Source organism: Mixophyes fleayi, chromosome 1, assembly GCF_038048845.1.
Source record: "Mixophyes fleayi isolate aMixFle1 chromosome 1, aMixFle1.hap1, whole genome shotgun sequence".
Lineage (NCBI taxonomy): Eukaryota > Metazoa > Chordata > Amphibia > Anura > Limnodynastidae > Mixophyes > Mixophyes fleayi.
Window position 1 is genome coordinate 327,640,561 of NC_134402.1, and position 20,353 is coordinate 327,660,913.

The window sequence follows — 20,353 nt, forward strand, 5'->3', positions numbered from 1 at the left end:
GCTTCCACGTACGTGTGCAAAATGATACACATGTGAATATTCTGGGGCTTATAAATGATCTTTAAAGACTTTAATATGTTTAGCTTAGATGAGTGGTTCTGAGCCATTATTTAGCTGAGACCAGCGGAAAAATGCCAGCCGCACATGGGCTCCTAAGCGCTGGCAGGGCAGAGGCAAAGTGTACAATATGATTATATATTTATATTGCCCCCATAATATAAAAAACAATAAAAATTGCCCCCATAAGTTAATATTATAAATTAATTTTGTCCCCATAATCTTTAAATAATCATTGCCAAAATAAGCCAGTGGTGCCGCCTCTTATGTCACGAATGGCAAGATAGCTCAAGCAGTATGCCTCTCACAACCACCTCTTTTGTTTTGACCACTTTGCTGGCGGTTTTGACACGGTTTGTGAAACCACCGCTTCATACATTTCGCTGTTTTTGTATCCAGTCAAGATTAAAAATTGGGATGGCAATGTTGAATGCTTTGCTGGATGAAACTGCAGATTTTGGGCAGTTTATCAACGGTTCTGTCTTTAATACATTGGACGGTTTAAAACCCTCCCGTAAAAAGCCATCAAATCAGCGATTTAACAGTTTAAACTGCCATTTGATACATTTACCCCTAAATGAGGCCCAATATGTACATAAGCACAATATGTGTGTATTAGGCTTCAATTGTTTCTGTCTTTCCAAAAGTCCTTTTTTCTTACCCATAATCTACTCACAATTTAAAAAAAAATCTATTTACCCATTTGTCATTTTTTCTTTTTTTATTCCTACATCATGCAATCAAAACGGATTTATTTGGACATTCTTACAAATGATCAGCACAAGGTACTCTAATGTCAAATAAGAAAAACAATAAAGACGGACAAATCAGTTCAGCTAATTCTGAAAATGGTAGAAATTCAGAGATTTGTCACTGTCTGATTAACTTGAAAATTGTTTAGAATTATCTTCGGTGAATAATTACCACCACTGGAGAATTAGTCAACCCGTATATAAATCATTAGTGGCTAGTGACTATTACGTTAACACCGCCACTCTATCATTATTTATTTAGGGACCAGCTCCCTTAGATTTAGGCGCTACATAAACCCTGATGCAGCTGTTTTCAGTGGTCACATAATATTTTAGTCCATCTGTGTACAATTAAAGTGTTTCCCTTGATTTCAAAACAAATACGCCTGTAGGTGAGAGGGCCAACGTTGATCAGTGCATTTCCAAACAAGAGCACCATCATTAAGCTCAAAGAACATTCAGAGCAAATGTGATAAAATGTTAGTGAAAAGTAACAATCAGGGAAATGTTTCAAAAAACAAGAACTTTAGAGACAAGGAAACATAAAAAAAAACCATAAAATAGAAGGAGAAAAGGATTTAGCAATTATCTGGTCTCCAATTATATTTATATTCCAGCAGATCAATCCAATGCAAACAGTAAAAGCCACATTGGAGTGGTTTAAATTCAAAGAAACCAATGTCATGGAGTGCCCAAGTCAGCACCCAAACCTCAGTCTCATCAAGTCTGTTTTAACTGTAAATTCTATGTAATTATAGCTGGCGTTCTCTTTTAACAGTGGTGGATAATGGGATTTTAATTTATACTGTAATATATTTTTTAATATATTTTCTGATTGCAACATTGCTGCATCAATTTGCATTGTTTTGTTGTTTGTTAAAAATTCTAAGTCATTCATTTGTAAACAAACAAAGCCCTCTATGCACAGTTTATAGTGATATTATTACCATTTACTCTCCATAGAATCTGGGAAATGGAATAGAAAAGAATAAAATGTCTGGAAACAAGTGGCCACCTGGAACAGAAGCACTGTAAACTCATAAAACATAATTACATTATTATTTAGGCACATTTTTTTACTTGTTAGATTTACAGAAGGGATTTTTAAAACTGAGCATTTTCAATTTTAGTGTATTTAAATAAATATTCAAAGTCAAAGCTTCATGTAATAATACCTGTACCATAGCAAGATATAATTATTGGCAGTGTCTCACATAAACTTAGCCAGGAGAGATGGCTGTCTCGGGATCCAAATATAATGGCGGCGACTTTCAGCATTAGCTGAGCATTGCCCTAGCTCAGATGGACCCCTACAAGGACATAAGGGCAGAGTATTGATACAATTTAGATGTATTAGCTCACAACAAGATTGTTGAACAATACTGAATTGAATTGCACTGGAAAGAAATGGCAAACATGGGAAGTATTTAATATACTAAATAACAGGAATTCATACTAACATGGGAAATAACAAAACACAGCATGACCTAATGGGTTTACTGAATGTTCTCACTGCTGTTGGGTAAGTCTTGGTATCCACAGCCAACTGGGAGCTTTGATACGCTGACTTTTCAATGATGCTAAACTGTGGTAGTTAACAGATCATGGAATCTTTTCACTCCGGATATCATAACATTCTGTTGTGGTGTAATAGCTACATAAGGCTGCTGGTACTAGAACAATGTTCACGTTAATGGAACTGAGCTTCCCAAAGAAATCTATTGGGCCAATTCAGTAGCAGTAAATGCAAATTATTGCATTGAAAAATTTAAGAACAACTGTTAAAGCCTTAGAAGTCTTTTACATTTTTGTCATTCCCTGTCTGGCTGGGAATTGTAAAATGTTGCTGGTGTTTGTGCTAGGATGTAAGGCTTCCATTAAGAAAGTACCAAATTCTATTTGGTTATTATCTTTACTTGTTTTTATGGTTAACAATGCATCACATAATTCGCCTCTCTCTCCCTGTTGTTTTCTTTCCTCAGTTCTTTGTACCCCCCTTCTCCATTGTTTAATCCTACATTTCGTTTTGCTGATCCTGTGTTTGTGTATTGTTATTTTCTGTTGTATTTTAAAAATTCTTGAATAAAAAAATATTACGTTAAGAAAGTGACAAATTTATACAAATTGTATGTTTTACCTAACATTAGAATTAGTGCTGTTGAATTCAATAAAATATTTTATTTAGGTTAAAGTGGACCTATTGCCAATGCGAAGTGGAGGCAGGGTTAAATTAATATACAATCTATTAATTTACTAGAAACCAGTGACACTTCTGAAATACCTACAAAAGATTTCGACCAATTTTTTATCACTAACAATTTTACGAACAACTGAAGCTCCAACCAGTCAGTCGTTTAATGTGTCCACACTATATATGATTTACCTTCAAACCTGTGCTCGTCATCTGGTCCAAGAGCAGTATAGTTGGTTATTCCTGTCACGCTGATTAAGACTGGGTACACACAAAATAAACTTTGACTTATCCACAATGTCATTATAAATTCGTTTAGTCACTGTGACTCTGAAACAAATTATTCAGAATGAACAGATAAATTATCCCACCTACAGCACTCTCTACATTTAACAACACAGACACAGTGACAGGTTCCTTACTCTCTTTCTCTGAGCAGGCAGTCGTGAGTGCATACACACTGCAGGATTGGAAGGCAGTTGGAACATGATTTATAGTCCTGCTGAATAATCAAATGAAACAACGGAATGATGGTACTTTGTAACGACTGTCGTTCATCGTGCAAGTATACACACTAATGCGATATCGGGCCAAACGGTTGTTTATCGGGTGTTTGGCCCGATAATTAGCAGAAAAACCTGTAGTGTGTACCCTGCCTAATTGCTAAGCTCTATATTGGTTTAGTCCACAAAATGTTTTCCTCCACTGTTAGCAAGCGAATGTTAGACTTCAAGGGCATGCTGTTTGTACTTTGATTTGTCTCTTTGTATGTGCTGGTTGTAGTAATTTAAGGGTTTTCTGTGTACATTCCTTAGTTGGAAATATTTGGAGGTTATGTTTTTCTTATTTTAAGTGTTTAAATATGAAAAACTATTGGAAGGCTCACTGATTGTCAAGTATCAGAATGGAACTTCTAATCTTATATCATATGTAGTTTAGATTCCCACATGTAATTAGATGCATATCTTCATCCCTATGGAAATAGTTTTTGACTGGTATAGATCCAACTGGACATCCCTTCCCTTCTTTAGTTCTCAGTATTTTAATGTATTCCTTGTGGTTCATCGGTTAAGGTCAAGTTTCAGCCCATCTAACCATAGATGGGAGTCACACTGTTTAAATTAAAGCCTAATCCTCCTATCAAAAGGTATGAAATCCAAGACCTTGTCCAGTTCTTTGAAGGAGAGGTGTTTTTAGCAACAACATATTGGAGGGGTTGAACTGCTACAAAGAGCCAAGTAAACCCCAACATCCTGCTGTGGTGTTAGTAGACAAAGAAAGCCCTGAACCATGTCACTAACTAACTAAGCAGCTGAACTGTGAATCAACAACTTCTTTATCCAAGCTACAACAGAATGTACGTCCATCCCTATCATAGTGTGGCCCATTGCCCTACTCAGCCCAAAGAATTCCTACATAGGTGTGTGTAGTCAAATACAGATTAAGAGTTGTGGGACCACTTTGCTTGCTGGTAATTGTTGCTAACATAGGGCATGGAATCTGAAAGGGCATTCAAGTTTTCAAATGTTTCCCTCACAAGGGAATGTTGGACTTCACATTGAGATACCCAGAGGTAGTTGCCCCGAGGCTAGCCCCATTAGACAGCAGGTCACTGTATCAAGACAAGGTTAGGCAAACAAGTCAAGATCTGGCAAATGGTCAGGGCAAGCAGCAAAGGTTCAGAGTTAATATACACAGCCAAAGTCAGGATCAATAGGAAATACATGTAGCCAAAGAACATGCAAGTCCATAGCAGAGAATCAGTATACATCACATGCCAAACAAGGAATCCAGTTCTCACTTACCGGATTTAACGGACTTGGTGTCCAGTGCTCTCTCCCTGGTTTCTTCACCGCTCCACCCACTCTGCATTCAAATCAGACAAGCATATTTAAATGAGATTTTGTGTCGTTTTCAATGTCAGAGTATCAGGTTACATTTGTTCTACTAGCTCCAGTGTTTTCCTATGTCTCTCCAGTTCTTGTTCTTCACTGTGTAGACCCAAACCAAGCTTGTTGGATTCTCCCTTTCCTCCTTGACTTGCATTGCTTTGATGTCTCCACATTCATGATCCAGCATGTCCTAACTATTCTTTTGGTTTCTGATTTTGCACATCTTTGTCCCCCAGTGTACCAGACCTCGACTCACCTGACCTATCTTCTCCATACCAGTTCATTACCATGCATCCTGTAGTCATCAGCTGGCCACTCCAGGGGGCTGTACCAAGTGCAATAACCTGTGGATCACCCTCCAAACTCCTATGAGATTCATTTGGTTAGCAATTATGAATCCACTATCTTCAGATCCTACTTGTGACAGTATATCAATAATGTACACAGTACTACAAGCACTAGCAAAACTTGTTACTTAGGCGCTTAGTGGCCAACTGAGCAAGCTTTGTAGCCAGGCAAGTAATGTGTGCATATAGCAAGCTGCTCATGAATGGGCATGCATGGGAGCCATGTTAAACAGGAGATCAATGTTTGAAATTATATGAGTGCAAAGACAGGATTGATACATTGAGATGGCACAATCTGCAGCTCCCAGGAGCACCAGTGGAACACATAGAAAGGAAATGTTTTCTATATCAAGGAAAAACAATAAACAATGAATAATGAATTAAAGGAGAACATGAATAAATAAAAATCGAATTTTTACCCAACTTCCATTCTCCGTTTGCTGTTTCTGCTGGGGTCCCTGCTCAATCTACTGGTTACACTCCACTCTCCACTTTCCACATAGGCTGTTGGCAATAAGCTGAGATCAATTTGGTTTGTTTCAAACAGGCAGAACAGGAATAGGAAAAAGGAATGCAGCATGTGACTGCGAAATCTATCAGGGATCCTGGTGAACAGAGCATTCATTATATCTCTTCAAACAGCATCCTAAAGGAATTATTTTGGAATTCAAATACAAAGTGAAGTAAATAGTGCACACGCCTCGTTTTAGACATCCCTTTAACTAACTGGTATTTTATCTCTGTACCTATGCAATTGGTGAATTGTCATAGGTCATTACTTCATGGTTGGCATTTTAATAGCATCAGCTAAACTGACAAAGGACAAGTCCAAAGGACGTTTTATTATGCTTTTTATGTTACTATGTTTAATTGTTACTTATTAATAATTCATTTTTTAAGGTTCTAAACCATAAATAGAGGCCTAAAAAACATTACAGAAGTTGTGCAGTTGGCAGTTATCTAGACTTTGTAGAGAAAGTAATATACCTTACAGATGAAGCTATAATTCATTTATAATGGTAGCATGAAGCCAGTGAGCTCTGTGGGTACTTTAAAAGAATACATTTCAGCTCTCCATGTCTCATTATATACAGTATACCCTACACCACATAGCTGTCTCACATGTGGTCAGCTGGCTCAAATATGGTCTTGTCATTGAAAATGTTGTGCTTACAGATTTTACTTGCACGGTCCAGTTAAAAGCAAACTAAGCAAACTATGAAGCATTTTCTGTCATATGGTTTATAGCACCTATGTTAATTTTATTGGTTTATAAACATGGGGGATAGCGCAGGGTACCCCTGAGGAGCACAGGGTATCATTTTATATGCCCTATTTTAGACCTAAGTTTACATTCTTGAATACTCAAAAAAAAATGGAAAATTATGAATCTTGCACATTAACACATACTGGACAGTTATATCAACAGGCAGTGCTTCTGAACACCCATCTTTAGTTTAAAGACAGAGATTCATGTACACTAAACAAAAAATTAATTAGTTGTAACTGAAATTAGTAATGAAGGGAATGCTTGGAAAATATGCTAAACTACTTTTTGCTGGTACAAGCTTGGAAATATCTGGAGAGGATTGTCTAGATAGAAAAGAGGTAAAGTGTTGGGTGGAGGTCAAAGCCAGTGCTACAATAGCTATTCATTCAAGGTTAACTAAATATTACTCAATCTGCACAATTCAGTCCATCATACTATCTGTAAAAATTCCCTTACTTATGGGGTTTCTTCACTTTATGAGGACGTTTTGGCTAAAAATCTTGGTCTGAAGTGATAGCAAAAATCATAAATACAAATGGTATCTTTTTGTTCAGTCTTTAGTCATGTCAGGTTTAAATATACTTTTGTATCATCTTATCAAATTGATCTAAGACTATGAATATGTTATATATTCACAGATGAGATTTGCCTTGTAATATGTAGTAACTTAATTGTGAATGTCTCTACATTTGAGTAGTCACTAGTTTATACTAATATAATAGAAATGTCTCTGCATGTGCATTTTTTTCATAGTCTACCTATCTTGCCGATATTCCTCTGTTACAGTTCTAATATGGATTTCCTTTTTATTGCAGACTGAATTTGAGTAACAATGATATTCTGACTATATATGATGGGGATGAAATAACATCAAAGATTTTAGGACAGTTTGTTGGAAGCAGTGGTCCTCAGAAACTCTACTCGTCCTCTCCTGACCTCTCTATTCAGTTTCATTCTGATCCAGCTGGAATGATCTTTGGGAAAGGACAAGGATTTATTTTAAATTATATAGGTGAGCAGCTATTTCCTTTACATGTCTTAAATAGAAGCCACAATGGGCACATATTAGGTGAGGGTATAAGCTAATACCTTGGCCCATAACCTTACACAAAAGTATAATGATTTCTTGTATAGGCACACATAGCTGTCATTTATGAATTTAAACTAAAGACCACAGTCTCAACTACCTCCATTACCAGTAAGATGCTACAGGAATTACCATTGCGTACAGCTGAATGAGCTCTATCATTTTTAATCCATACATTAATCTCACACCCATCTCAAAACACATAGTGTGGTTAGCCCTCCTACAGCAGTGATGAGTAACAAGAGGCCCTTAAAAATTGTTACCCATCCGGGGGTGTTTCTCCTCCTTGATCTTTTTAAACAGCCACCATACTGAGGTAGATGACGCCTCAATGACTCCCTTCTGCTAAATCAATCCTAGATATCAAATTATTAATCTCCAACTATTTTCTGGAGAATTCCACCCCTGATATATATGTCCCAGGTGTTCTCTGGGAAGCCCATAAGGCCTCCATCCAGGGTCAGCTGATCAGTCTGACTGCATCTTCCAAGAGAATAGCTGCAGCAGAGATATCATCGCTCGAGCACCAAATTGCCACGCTCCTTAAACTCCATCAATCCCATAATGACCCAACTTTACTACCACAGATCGACTCATTGAAGGGCCAACTCAACACCCTTCTGTCATGCAGAGCAGCTACCACTATACAGAAGCTCCAACAACTTTATTATGACAAAGCCAATAAAGCCAATACAGTACTTGCCAGAAAACTTTGCAAAAAATTGGCCCTTAACCACATTGACAAAATACAACAATCCCCCTGGGTCCCATCACCTATGACTCTTCGGCAACAGTGTGCGAGTTTCGAAAATTCTATTCCTCCCTCTATAACCTCCCAGCTCCCCCCCCTCACCAAGATCTCCCAGTACCCATTTTAGATAATTATCTTACCTCCAGCCCCCTTCCTAAAATTACCCCCCTGGAGGCCAATAAAGCTTTGAAGGTTTGGTTCCCTCTGGGCCCAGATGGTTTCTCCCCCCAGCATTACAAAAAGTTTTCCAGAGACCTTGGTCCACATCTGACAAAATTTTTCAACCAGGTTTTTGGAGGGGGCATCCTTCGACTTAGCAGGTGCTAGAGCTAATATTATTGCCATTCCAAAGCCAGGGAATGGCCATTCTCTTTGCGCTAGCTATAGGCCTATGTCGCTACTCAACGTTGATTTGAAGTTGTACGTTAAATCCTGGCCTACAGATTTAATCTGCTCCTGCCTTCCCTCATTCATCCTGACCAGGTTGGCTTTATCCCAGGGCATCAGGTGACTTTTAACACTAGGAGGATCATTGATTTGATCCATACAATTCATAGCGATAAACTACCTTCCTCGCTTATGGTGCTCGACGTTGAAAAGGCATTTGAATGCATCTCTTGGTCTTTTATGGATGGGGTGTTCGAGAAGTTGGGATTCTCTGGCAAGTTTTTGAATGACATCTCAGCCCTGTATCACTCCCCATCAGCCATGATTTCAGCAAATGGTCTGACCTCAGCTCCCTTTTCAATCTCGAATGTCACACGTCAGGGTTACCACCTCTCCCCACTAATTTTCGCTCTAGTGATTGAACCCCTGGCTGCCAGGATCCGCGCTAATCAGGAGATTGCTGGTATCCCTGTGGGCCTCCCAGCTCACAAAATTATGCTATATGCCGATGATATCCTGATTTCTATTGCTCACCCGACTGCCCATTTTCCCCCCTTCCTGGCTGAGTTACAGCTCTATGGCTATTTTTCCAGCTAAAAGGTAATCTAAGACAAGACAGAGGTACTAGGACTGCTCTATCCCATTCCACTGGCACCTCCAAAAAATAACTTGGAGTTTTTATTACTAATCACTACCACCACCTTTTTCAGGCAAAGTTCCCCCACATTCTAGCCAAAATAAAACTAGATCTCGCCATTTGGTCATGTCTTTATATTTCATGGATCGGTCGTATTAATGCAGTTAAGATGAATATCCTCCCGAGACTTCTTTATCTTTTCCAGATCCTGACTATTGGTATTCCTCCTATGTTTTTAAGTTTCTCCAATATCACACTTCCAAATTCATTTGGTCTAGAAAACATCCCCAAGTCCACCTTAAGGTCCCTCAGAAGTCCGCGTGGGGTGGATGGCTGGGTATCCCTGACTTCTGATGCTATTGCCTTTCCGCCCATCTCGCTCAGTGTGTTTCATGGTGTATTTCTGAAACCCCTAGAGTTTGGACCCGTATTGAGGCTGGAGGTCTGGGAATGCTTTCTGCGTCTACTCTCCTCTGGCTCCCAAGGGCTTGGCACCCAAAACGCACCGTGCTTCACCCTGTCATCTTGCATTCTTTATTATTTTGGGAGTCTTCCTCTCAGAAATATGGTCTATCTCCTCACCCTACCCAAATGCTATTGTTATTCAACTCCCCTGACTTCCCTCTGGGATCCACTCCCAATGTGTTCCAACCATGGATCTCGCGGGGTGTCAGAAATCTTAACAAACTTACCTCCACTACCGCATTCCTTCCATTCTCTGATATCCAAACTCACTTTTTTATCCCCTCAAAACATTTCTACCAATATTTACAGATACGGCACTATCATAACTCTGTCAAAACCCGTCTCTCCTCCCGCTCACTTAATATCTTTGAAACTCCTTGCCTACGTCACACCTATATGAAAGGTCTCAACTCTACGCTTTACTATGAACTAGACCCATTCACCACAGGCCTCAGGGATCCCCATGAACTTGCCTGGGAACATGACCTTGATAATACTAATGCTTGACGAAGAATGGTCTGAGATTCACGATAATGCTGCCTCCAGCTCAGTCTGCTTCAAAATAAAGGAGAATATTTATACGGTGATGTTCTGATGGTACTATGTGTCCTTGCGTCTTCATAACATTGTCCCTGACTCCTCTGATCACTGTTGGCAGGGGTGGTCCAGGAGAGTACTTTTCTCCCCATTTGGTGGACATGTCCAAAACTGACACGCTTTTGGGCGGAGGTCAAACTGATTTAATTGATCCTTCAGATCGATGTCCCTCTGGACCCCAAATTGTTTCTTGTACATCTAGGGGCCCCCTCGGCGACTCAACATCAGAATAAGTTGACCCGACATATTGTCTCGGGAGCTACCTGCCAAATTGCAGTAGACTGGAGGCAGCAAGCTCCTCTATACATCCAGACTATTATTAACAGAGTTTGGCAAACTCAACGTATGGAGTATATGACCAGTGTTATTCGTAATACGTCAAGATCTTTCACCATGGTTTGGGACCCGTGGATCTCCCTTTTCCAAGCTCCTTCTCCTTTCTTGTGATTTCACTTTATTCCTTGTACTCCCTTTCTGTACTTCTCTTCTTCTGCTTATCTTCTATTCTGGTAAAAGCTACCCCTCTTCTTTCTCTCTCCTCCACTCCCCCTTTCTTTGTCTCTTCTTTTCCCCTTTCTTTTTCTGTCTCTTCATAAAAACTCCTGGTCACTCATTGTACTTATTTGTTTTTGATCCCTGCATTAAGATGTCTCGTTACTACATTGGTTGTAGTCGCTGTTAAACCCTTGTGCCTCCATATGCACAATCTCCTTGTTGGTTGTATTTCGTTCTATGATCTTGCAAAATAAAACTTTAAGAAAAACTGTTACTCATCACTGACCAGAGGTACATTCACGGTCACCCTTTTGCCTTTATTGCTTGCTGGTAATGGCCTCTATAAGTGGTTGTCTCCCAGAATTCAGTATAATGGTATCAATAATTATGCCTTTGGTTTATCATAAGTTACCAAACACAACCAATTCACTTCATTGGAAATTCACAGAACTACGTCCATTAGTGACTAATAGAAACAATAGATTGCTTTGTATTTGGAAATATTTCAACTACACAGGATTTTCTTGCAGAATGATTAAGAAACATTGAAATGACCTGTCATGATACAGACACATCTTTACCTAATAGTGTTTATGTAACAGCCTTAATACCTAGAGGTATATTTACTTAACTGCGGGTTTGAAAAACTGCGGGTTTGAAAAAGTGAAGATGTTGCCTATAACCAATCAGATTCTAGTTCTCATTTAGTAGAATGTAGTAAATAAATGATAACTAGAATCTGATTGGTTGCTATAGACATCTCCACTTTTTCAAACCAGCAGTTTTGTAAATATACCCCCTAGACTCAATGTACTGTTTGATTGTAGGCATACATGAACTGCATTGCAAATATGTTTCATATTAGTACTTTTACTTTTTCCTATACTGGTACTTGGTGCTTTGAGCACTGCAAAGATTATAAGGGGTTAAGAGACTTATTTTCCCCTCATCTAAGTCCAGCTAGTCCTCATAGTTATCATTTCTTGCTGCTCTGTAAGATAGGATAGCACTGTTTGTCAAGACAACCCCATTATTTGTATAGATTGGACCAATTCTGCACCTGCTGAGCTTCCAAACTGTAGTGTAACAAAGACAAAAATAAAAAGCTTTAGTCATACTATTTCATAAAAGTGCACAGGCATAGTGTGAATCTTGGTGGTAGATCGTAATAGAGCAATACATTTAAATATGAGAAAAATGAAACGCTATCAGTGTTCTACATGTTTTCCCACTACAGGGCTCTTATAGAGCAGATAAAACATGCAGTAGATTGTGCTAAAATAAATGGAGGGACATTTATAAAAACTGGAGGGACATTTTTAAAATGTTGTGTTGCTAACAGTAGCCAATCCAATTCTGACTATCATTTTACTATCACAATTTAGAAAATGAATCCTAATATCTGATTGGTATCACCACCTTTTTTCAGTGCATCAGTTTTCAGAAATGTCCCTGATTATGTTATGCAGAATGGGCTTTGAACAGTGGCGCACGCAGGGGGGGTTTCTGGGTCTCCAGAAACCCCTCCGCTTCGTTAAAAAAGTGCCCTATATAGCGGCACTGTACTATACAGCAGCTTCTTTGACAGCGCCGCGGCTGCTGTATAGTACAGTGCTGCCTAAACTGAGCTGCTGTGCAGCTCTCTCACTTTTTTTTTATTCCCAGTGGAGGGGAAACCCCTCCTTAAAAATGCTCCATGCACCCCTGTTGAAGGTTCTCACGGAAACAGGGAAATTGGTGGTTTCTGTGAAGCTGTTAGTCACTCAAAAAAATACACGTTCTAGAAGTAAATAAAAAAATGTATTGAACAAAATGGATATCTTTAAGCCACATAAAGGGGTAAATGTATTAAATTCCAGTTTCATCCAATCAGCGATTGTCAGCGATTAAGCCAGTCAATAATGTCAATATAGTTAAAGGCAGAACCCTGAGGGTTGCTGTTTTAAATCTGGTCTGCAAAATCACTGAAAAACTGCATTTTTGACAAAACCGGCATTTAAGACATTTACCCCAAAGAATTTTTAAGAGCCAAATTTTAGTCCTTGTTTTCTTGTATGGATCTAAAACGTTTCCCTCAATAACATAATCTGTCTACCCCTTGATCTAAAAAATCTAAATGTATCAAATCAATCTTAAAACTAACTCCAGTCATAATACCACATCTGCTGAGTGATATTGTGCCCCAACAGTCCACAGTGCACACGACATGAATAGACAGCGATTATGTGTGGTTCCAGATCCCTGCTGTTTCACATACATATATGTTAGTGATCCACACTGTGTAACACAATCTATGGAGCTTGCAGTGCCTTTGTATGGAGCTAGCATATGAAGTAAAGACAAATACAGTTGTACAATATCAAATAGTTTTCCTGCTGTTGTCATTACAATATCATTGGCTTCTACTCTTAATTTATATTATATTATTCCACTTGAATGTAAAAGCGCTGACAATGTAGTCACTGGCTATACAAACTTGCTTCAACCCGGTAAGCATGACTAATTATGCAAATAGCGGCTTTGCGGTTTTCAGATATCCGTTTTGCAAAATGCACATTTTTTTATATGTGACGGCAGCACACCACAGTTAGGACCTTATTTAGAGTTGGACACAAAGTCCCATTTAGGCGAATCTAACCAAAAAACACTATCACGCATGTGCAGAAAGCACCAAATCCGCCTGCATCTTGGACGCAATTAACACTTGCGACAGCTTGTGACTCACTACGAGAGAATGGGAGGAACGCGGAATTGTGACGGCGTGACCATGTAAATACATCCTAGTCGTAGTGAGGCGCAGACGCAATACACGTCAAAACAGGGCTAAAGCTGTGCGGCAGGAATTAGGTGGCGCAAGCAGTTAGCTAGCTGCAGGAACTACTCACAGCTTGGTAGGGTATTAAGAGTGGGACACAACTGGGGTTGCTTGCCACTCGTAATACCCTACCAAGCTGCGGCACACTCCCACTTCTACACTTCTTAAACGGACTTTGCGTCCGACTCTAAATGAGGTCCTTAATGGTTAGCTTGCGCAACATCTTGTTTGTTAATTTTTATTTTGTTCTAGAAGTGTCCAGAAACGACTCTTGTTCCGACCTACCTGAAATTCAGAATGGATGGAAGACCACATCTCACACAGATCTTGTCAGAGGAGCCAGAATTACTTACCAGTGTGATCCAGGATATGATATTGTGGGGAGTGAAACCTTAACCTGTCAATGGGATCTCAGCTGGAGCAGCGACCCCCCATTTTGCGAAAAAAGTAAGACACACAGAGTTTTATTACTCCAGTCTAGATTGTTCCATGGCCTTCTTGAATCTTCTGCCGTTGATTTTCATCTTCAGAAATCACAATCGCTTTCTTTGAGTCATCACCTTGAGAATAGCATTGTTATTGTGATTTTCTTGAGCATGCATTTACATTTTTGAAGGTGTTTTAGAGGAAAAACTAAAGATGAGGGCAGCAACAGTATTTGGGCTCACATATTGGTGAATGTAGGATTCAGTGATGTGCTAGAAACATTAATGATCAAAATTACATTATTGACCACATTATGAAGTTAAGTTTACTAAGGTGTATACAATATTATTATTTTCTTGTTACAGTCTTTGGCTTACCAATCTAAACAATGATGACTTCAAGACATCAGATTCGGTAGTGCGAACAATTAAGGGTCTATATATTAAATGTCAAAGTGATGTTTCTCTAGTGTCCACTGAACCATAACATGAATAATGTTGACATCATTTGCCTGTTTGAAGAAATATATTAAAGTGTACTTTGCAACCATTGACCAGTTTAATTGCAGCTTTTTTCGTTTTTTGGGTAAAACACAGCATTGAAATAAACTACTCACATATAAGCTCCTTATAAAGCATTAATGCGTCTTTACCATCTCTATTTTTGACCACTTTTGTCACTGAAAAATGGCACCTGCTTTCCCTGGGGAAACTGCTATTATTGAAGGGTTGTAAAGAGATGTAATTGAAGGCAGTAGAGGAACTTTAAAGGTAGATTGAAAATTAATTTCCAGATTTATTTATTTTGATATGTTGTATAATTTTTTTATACATTTACTTGTTTATTTTCTGCTAAAAAATAATAAGATTGTTTTTGGCCAATAGTTCTCTTCTGTTGACAATAGCATGCTATTCTCTTTTTTTTTCATTAGCCTCACTTCATGCATGGCTAAAACTAGTTTACACTGCAGCAAAGTAAAACAAATTGTATTAGATTTCTTTTAAAAAAAAAACTGTTTCGGTGCCGTAAACAGCTGATAAAACGGAATGTGAATGTGAAAGTTACTCTTTTTTTATTTCTAATAAATAGGCCCTTAGGTCTAAAGTATCTCTGCTGCCTTCACAGAGGGAAGCAGTTATTTTGCAGGCTGAACCAATATTTAGGAAAATGCATCCGATCAAATCACCAGGAGCTAGAGCCTTAGTGATTTCAGAGTACTATTTCACATTCTACAGTTTTAGAATATGAGCTGTCCTGTGGGGGAATGTAGCCTGCTTGGATTGAGTTACTGCATTCGGTGGGGTTCTTGGCTTAAGCAAAGGCAAGCACACCTTAAAATCAGGTATGCACACAGAGAAATACAATTGTTATCCTTTATAGGCGACACTGCTCAAATGCATACATGCCAACTTTTAAGATTAGAAGGAGAAGTCATGTGACAAGGGGTAGGATAGGAGGGAGCGTGGTGACATTGCCGCTTTGCCATAGCCCCGCCCCCACTATAAAATGACGAAATTCACGATTCACGCCATCGAATAGTGGGGGTGGGGTTTAATGATGAAATTAAGCCCCACTCCCTCCATTCAATGCCATGAATTTCGGCGAATGTGGGAGCTTTGCCTACTTTTCCGGGAGTCTCCCGGGAATTCCGGGAGAGTAGGCAAGTATGCTCAAATGGTGTCACTGGAGTCACTAGCTGCTAGTGAATTGATAGATTGAATTTTCACAAAATGATAGCTTTAGAGCTGTTAAATATTGGAATATTGGAATATACAGTAGCTTTGCAACAAAAAAGCCCCCAAAACAACTGTTTGCATGAACCTTATGGCTAAGAACTGTATTTTTTTACTGTACCTCTTACACATTCATTATAGAGCAGTTTCAGGGTGACCGATGATATGCAGGTGGTTGTGGCCTGTTTGTATTGGGTGGGTGAAATTGCTGGATTTTGGGTGTAGCAGAGACAAGCACACTTAAAAAAAAAACAGATTTGTTATTCTCGATAAGCAGCAGTACAAGACCTACACTCAAACTTCTATAATGAAGGAGCAGTGAAAAGCAGAAGGTTGAGTACGCCTTTCATAGATTAAACGAAAAGGTGTAGGATTGAAGCAAAAAGTTAAAGGTGTGTTGTAAAAGGAGAAATGAAAGAGAAAGAATGAAAGGGATAATGAAATGGGCGATGGAATATTACTGGCTATTGTTGATATTGTTCTTTGAAGGTCTCCTGTGTCAATGTAAAATTGGTAAACTATAAAACCACAGTTGACAGCATATGAACTAGATGAATATGTTTTTTTATATAAGTTAATTAAAACCATTGAACAATTAATAACTTAATCAGAACATTTCATTAAAGGTATTAAATGTGTGCTATCCATTTAAATTTGCATCTGTAGAAGTCGAACAGAATGCAAAGAACTCAGACTATAAAACAATGATACCAGGATCAGACTCTTTACAGTCTCTGGTGTAAAGGTTAATGTCAGTGTTCTGTGACCTTGGACACGTCACTTTATACATTTTCTGTTCTCTGCAGCAACATATTAGGCATGTATATAATTTTCCACAATAATGGAACATATACTCAGCCAGATAAATACAAAAGTCCTGGTAACTTGTGACATAGACTTATTACCACTGATTTTTCTGCTCTTATGTTTTTGTAAAGGGGATTATTTATTGTTCTATCATCCTTATTGCTTTTACTTATTGTACATTTGAACAATTGCAGTTGTACCAAAATCTATGTTAAACATAATTATCTAACATCTACTGCTGCTTTTCATTTCTAATCATGTGTAATGTAATTGTGATATCACACAATCACAAATTCCATCTTTAACTATAAGTGCTATCAAGACAATTTTGATACGATTCTAAAGTTAATGACCTACTTGTTTGTCTAAAATTTTACTATTTACATTGATTTATATTAAAACAGGGTCACTGTACATAATCAAAAGTGACAACACAATGGTTGGCAAACTTATTGTAATTTGAAAAAACACACAAAAGTGGATTTGGCAGTGTAGGTGTTAATTTCTTAATCAGGATAAGGTTGTGTCTTGTGTGTTAAAATTATGCAGGGCCTGATTCATTAAGAAACGTAAATGCCGATATGTGCTGTATTTTGCGTAAAATCGATCTGCGCATGTCCAGAACCGAACTATACGACTGTGATATCCAATTCATCTTCGAGCAAAGGACCCCTATGACAGTCTATTATTTCATGGGCGGAAGGGGAAGGTGATTGGACGTATGCATGTATTCAATGTACACTAAGGGCAAGCTAAGCTTTGAACATCTCAAAGGTACGTGTACTTGCACCAGCTACAGGTCTGCTGTAAGTGCCGATTGATAGTAATGACGGTCGCATATGTATGCTAGAACATGTGTTTGCAATCAGGGGCACCTGTAAAAATGCATTTTATGTACAGTAGACATTGATAACATCATGATATATGTATTTAATTGGGGGAAAAATTGAGAAAAAAATACTTTTTTTAATGTTTAATTATTACTAACAATAGTATTAACAGGTAGCAATAATTGAATACGGTTTTTTTCTGTGCATTATGCTGGGACTTTATATTCCACGTATGTATTGGGCGTATCTTGCAGTGTACTGTGTCTGTCACACCTAGACCCGTATTAAACAACAGATGTTTCTTCTGATCCACTCCTTGTTAAATATGGAGGTACGTGAATCCGATTTATGTGCATTTAAAAAAAAAAACGCAATTAACATTCGCTTTGCGTGCATTAATGAATCAGGACCACAGTGTTAAACATCATATTCTTTCTTGTGAAATGAGTACATGTGACCAGAATAGACCATTGTCAAATCTCTTTGTCTTAATAGTACATGTGTTTGAACACTAACTTCATTATTTCAAATTAGAAGACATATTACTTACAGCTCTTGGGAGCAAGAGAGGAATCAGATTTGGTTCTGTCATCACTTTATATATATACAATTGAAGACAACTTGCATTCTAATGTCTTTTCATATCCAGTATGATCTCTCTGTTTTCCTATATTGAGTTTGCGTCGTGAATATATAAGGAGGGACACCAGTCACCATTTGACCATTTTAATAAACACTTCAGCCCTCTTTCTGTATTTTAAGAAATGACATGAGTGACTGCACTAATCTAGACCATGATTTGATTCACCAGGACCAACATTTCATCATCAGCTATGACTGCCATAGCCTTTGTCATAAATGCCATCTTCAACATGGAACCCTTCAAAATGATAACATAATATTGTTTGTGTTGTGGATGCAAAATTGGACTTGGAATCTTGTAACTGACGTTCTGAATGTTCCATATACTAAGAGAGTTTGTACAGATATGCTACCGTGGATTTTTATGAAGACCTGGAGTTCAGCATCTTTGAACACAGTGGGTGGATTGGCAAAATCAACAGTTACTTTACTTGTCTAGATTGATTATACAGTTTTCTTGAATGTCATGGGACTTTCGTGAATACCTTATGAATTGTTTATTGAACTGTTTGTATTTGTACATGTCAAAGTATTTCCTCCTACAATATCTTTATTTGATTATTCATATCTGCTTACTGGTTTATGAATTATGTGAATGGTAACAGATGATTTAAGTTATATGTAACTTCTACAGAAAACAATAAAACAAAAAGATAAAACGGTAATATTGATCTGTGATTCTTATATACGTTTACTTTACTGAGCTCCTGTAACAAAACACAGCTTCAGGATGTCATGGATTTGCCACAGAAGATATAGTTATTCAATTCCTTCACCTATGTTTCAGCAGGGACTTATCAAACACTTTTAAGGGCAACTGAGCAGTGGTGGAAGTACCATTGGTGCATTAGGTGCGGTGCACTGGGGCCTATGGAGATAACGGGGCCTGCTGCACGGCAGATGCAGAGGGTTGGAACTAGTGAGCTGTGAGCCCCGGTTCCCTTCTTCCCACTTCCCTGCACCAGGGCCCACAGCTCTCTAGTTCCGTCTCTGCAACTGAGTACTATTTTAATAACAACTGCAGCTCTTAATAGCTATTGGCTTTGTAACCTGATTAATATATTGTAATTTATCACACTAAGGGGCTGATTCAATTTCTAGCAATGAGCCCCCAGACATTGCATACTCATTATCTGGTACTATAGTACCTGATAATGAGTGTCTACTATAGCGATAATGAACGTGTACTATACTGATAATGATGATATAATGATCGGGTACTATAGTACCCGATTATCACATATTTCTCTGTGCACGTCTAAGGTGCGAGGTAACACATCTGTGATACTACATCAACGAGGATGGCCTTCACGACTGTTCTGATAGCATTCTGCAGCACAATGCTAGGAAATGAATCAGCCCCCAATTGTCATTTAATCATGTTTGGAAATAATTCCTAACTATGAAAAGTTATATAGATAATGTTTATTTTTATGTTCTTCCATGACCATGATGACATGACCCCTGTTTCCCCTGCATTTGTCCACAATGATAGTAATGCTATCATCAGGTTTTTTACTTACACTTATGGATGCAAATGTTTGTACAATCCGTGCTTCCAGCATTCATGGCTGTATTTAATAGATAGTGTCTGAGGAATAGTGTACCTTTTACTATTGTTTTGTGTTGAAAAGTATGTGATTCATATATAGGCTATGAACAAAGACAAGAGATAAAGTCTACACTACCCAGATCATAAATACTCTAGTTATGCTTGTCAAGTCAAATATAATACATTCATTCATATAGAATACATTGTGGGGAAACTTCCATTTCATCTTGAATCTCCAGCAAGTTTATGTGTTAGGGTGGTTCATTGTATGTTTTTTTCCTGGTTTTTAAATAGTGCTTTTTTTCCTTTTATTTGCCCGATGAAATCCAAATGTTTTCATGACTATTGTAAATTGTATTAAATATTAAGAAGCCCAGAGTGAATCATTCCCCATGGAATACAAATGAATCTGAAGTAACCTGTTTAATTCTAACTATACACTTATTTCTAATGTCATCCATATAATTCAATACAGCAGGCTGTTCACAATTCAATCATCTTAGCAAAATGTTTTATTGTATGTATGTCTGTCAGCATAAAAAAGACAGAATCATTTTTAGTTATTGGACAAATATATTAATTTATCTTATATAGCTGGTACATGATAGCGGTTGGAGCAC

General features: G+C 38.1%; 1 protein-coding gene across 2 annotated transcripts in view; it reads left to right on the forward strand.

Moving 5' to 3' along the window:
- Nucleotides 1-20,353, forward strand: part of SEZ6L (seizure related 6 homolog like) — a 330,229-nt gene that overhangs the window by 265,854 nt on the left and 44,022 nt on the right. Inside the window, exons 11-12 of one of the 2 annotated variants that reach the window (XM_075214453.1) lie at nt 7,325-7,521; nt 13,996-14,190. In XM_075214453.1, coding sequence (XP_075070554.1) covers nt 7,325-7,521; nt 13,996-14,190 — 392 coding nt within the window. The remainder of the gene's footprint in view (nt 1-7,324; nt 7,522-13,995; nt 14,191-20,353) is intronic. The other variant, XM_075214454.1, reaches the window with a different exon arrangement.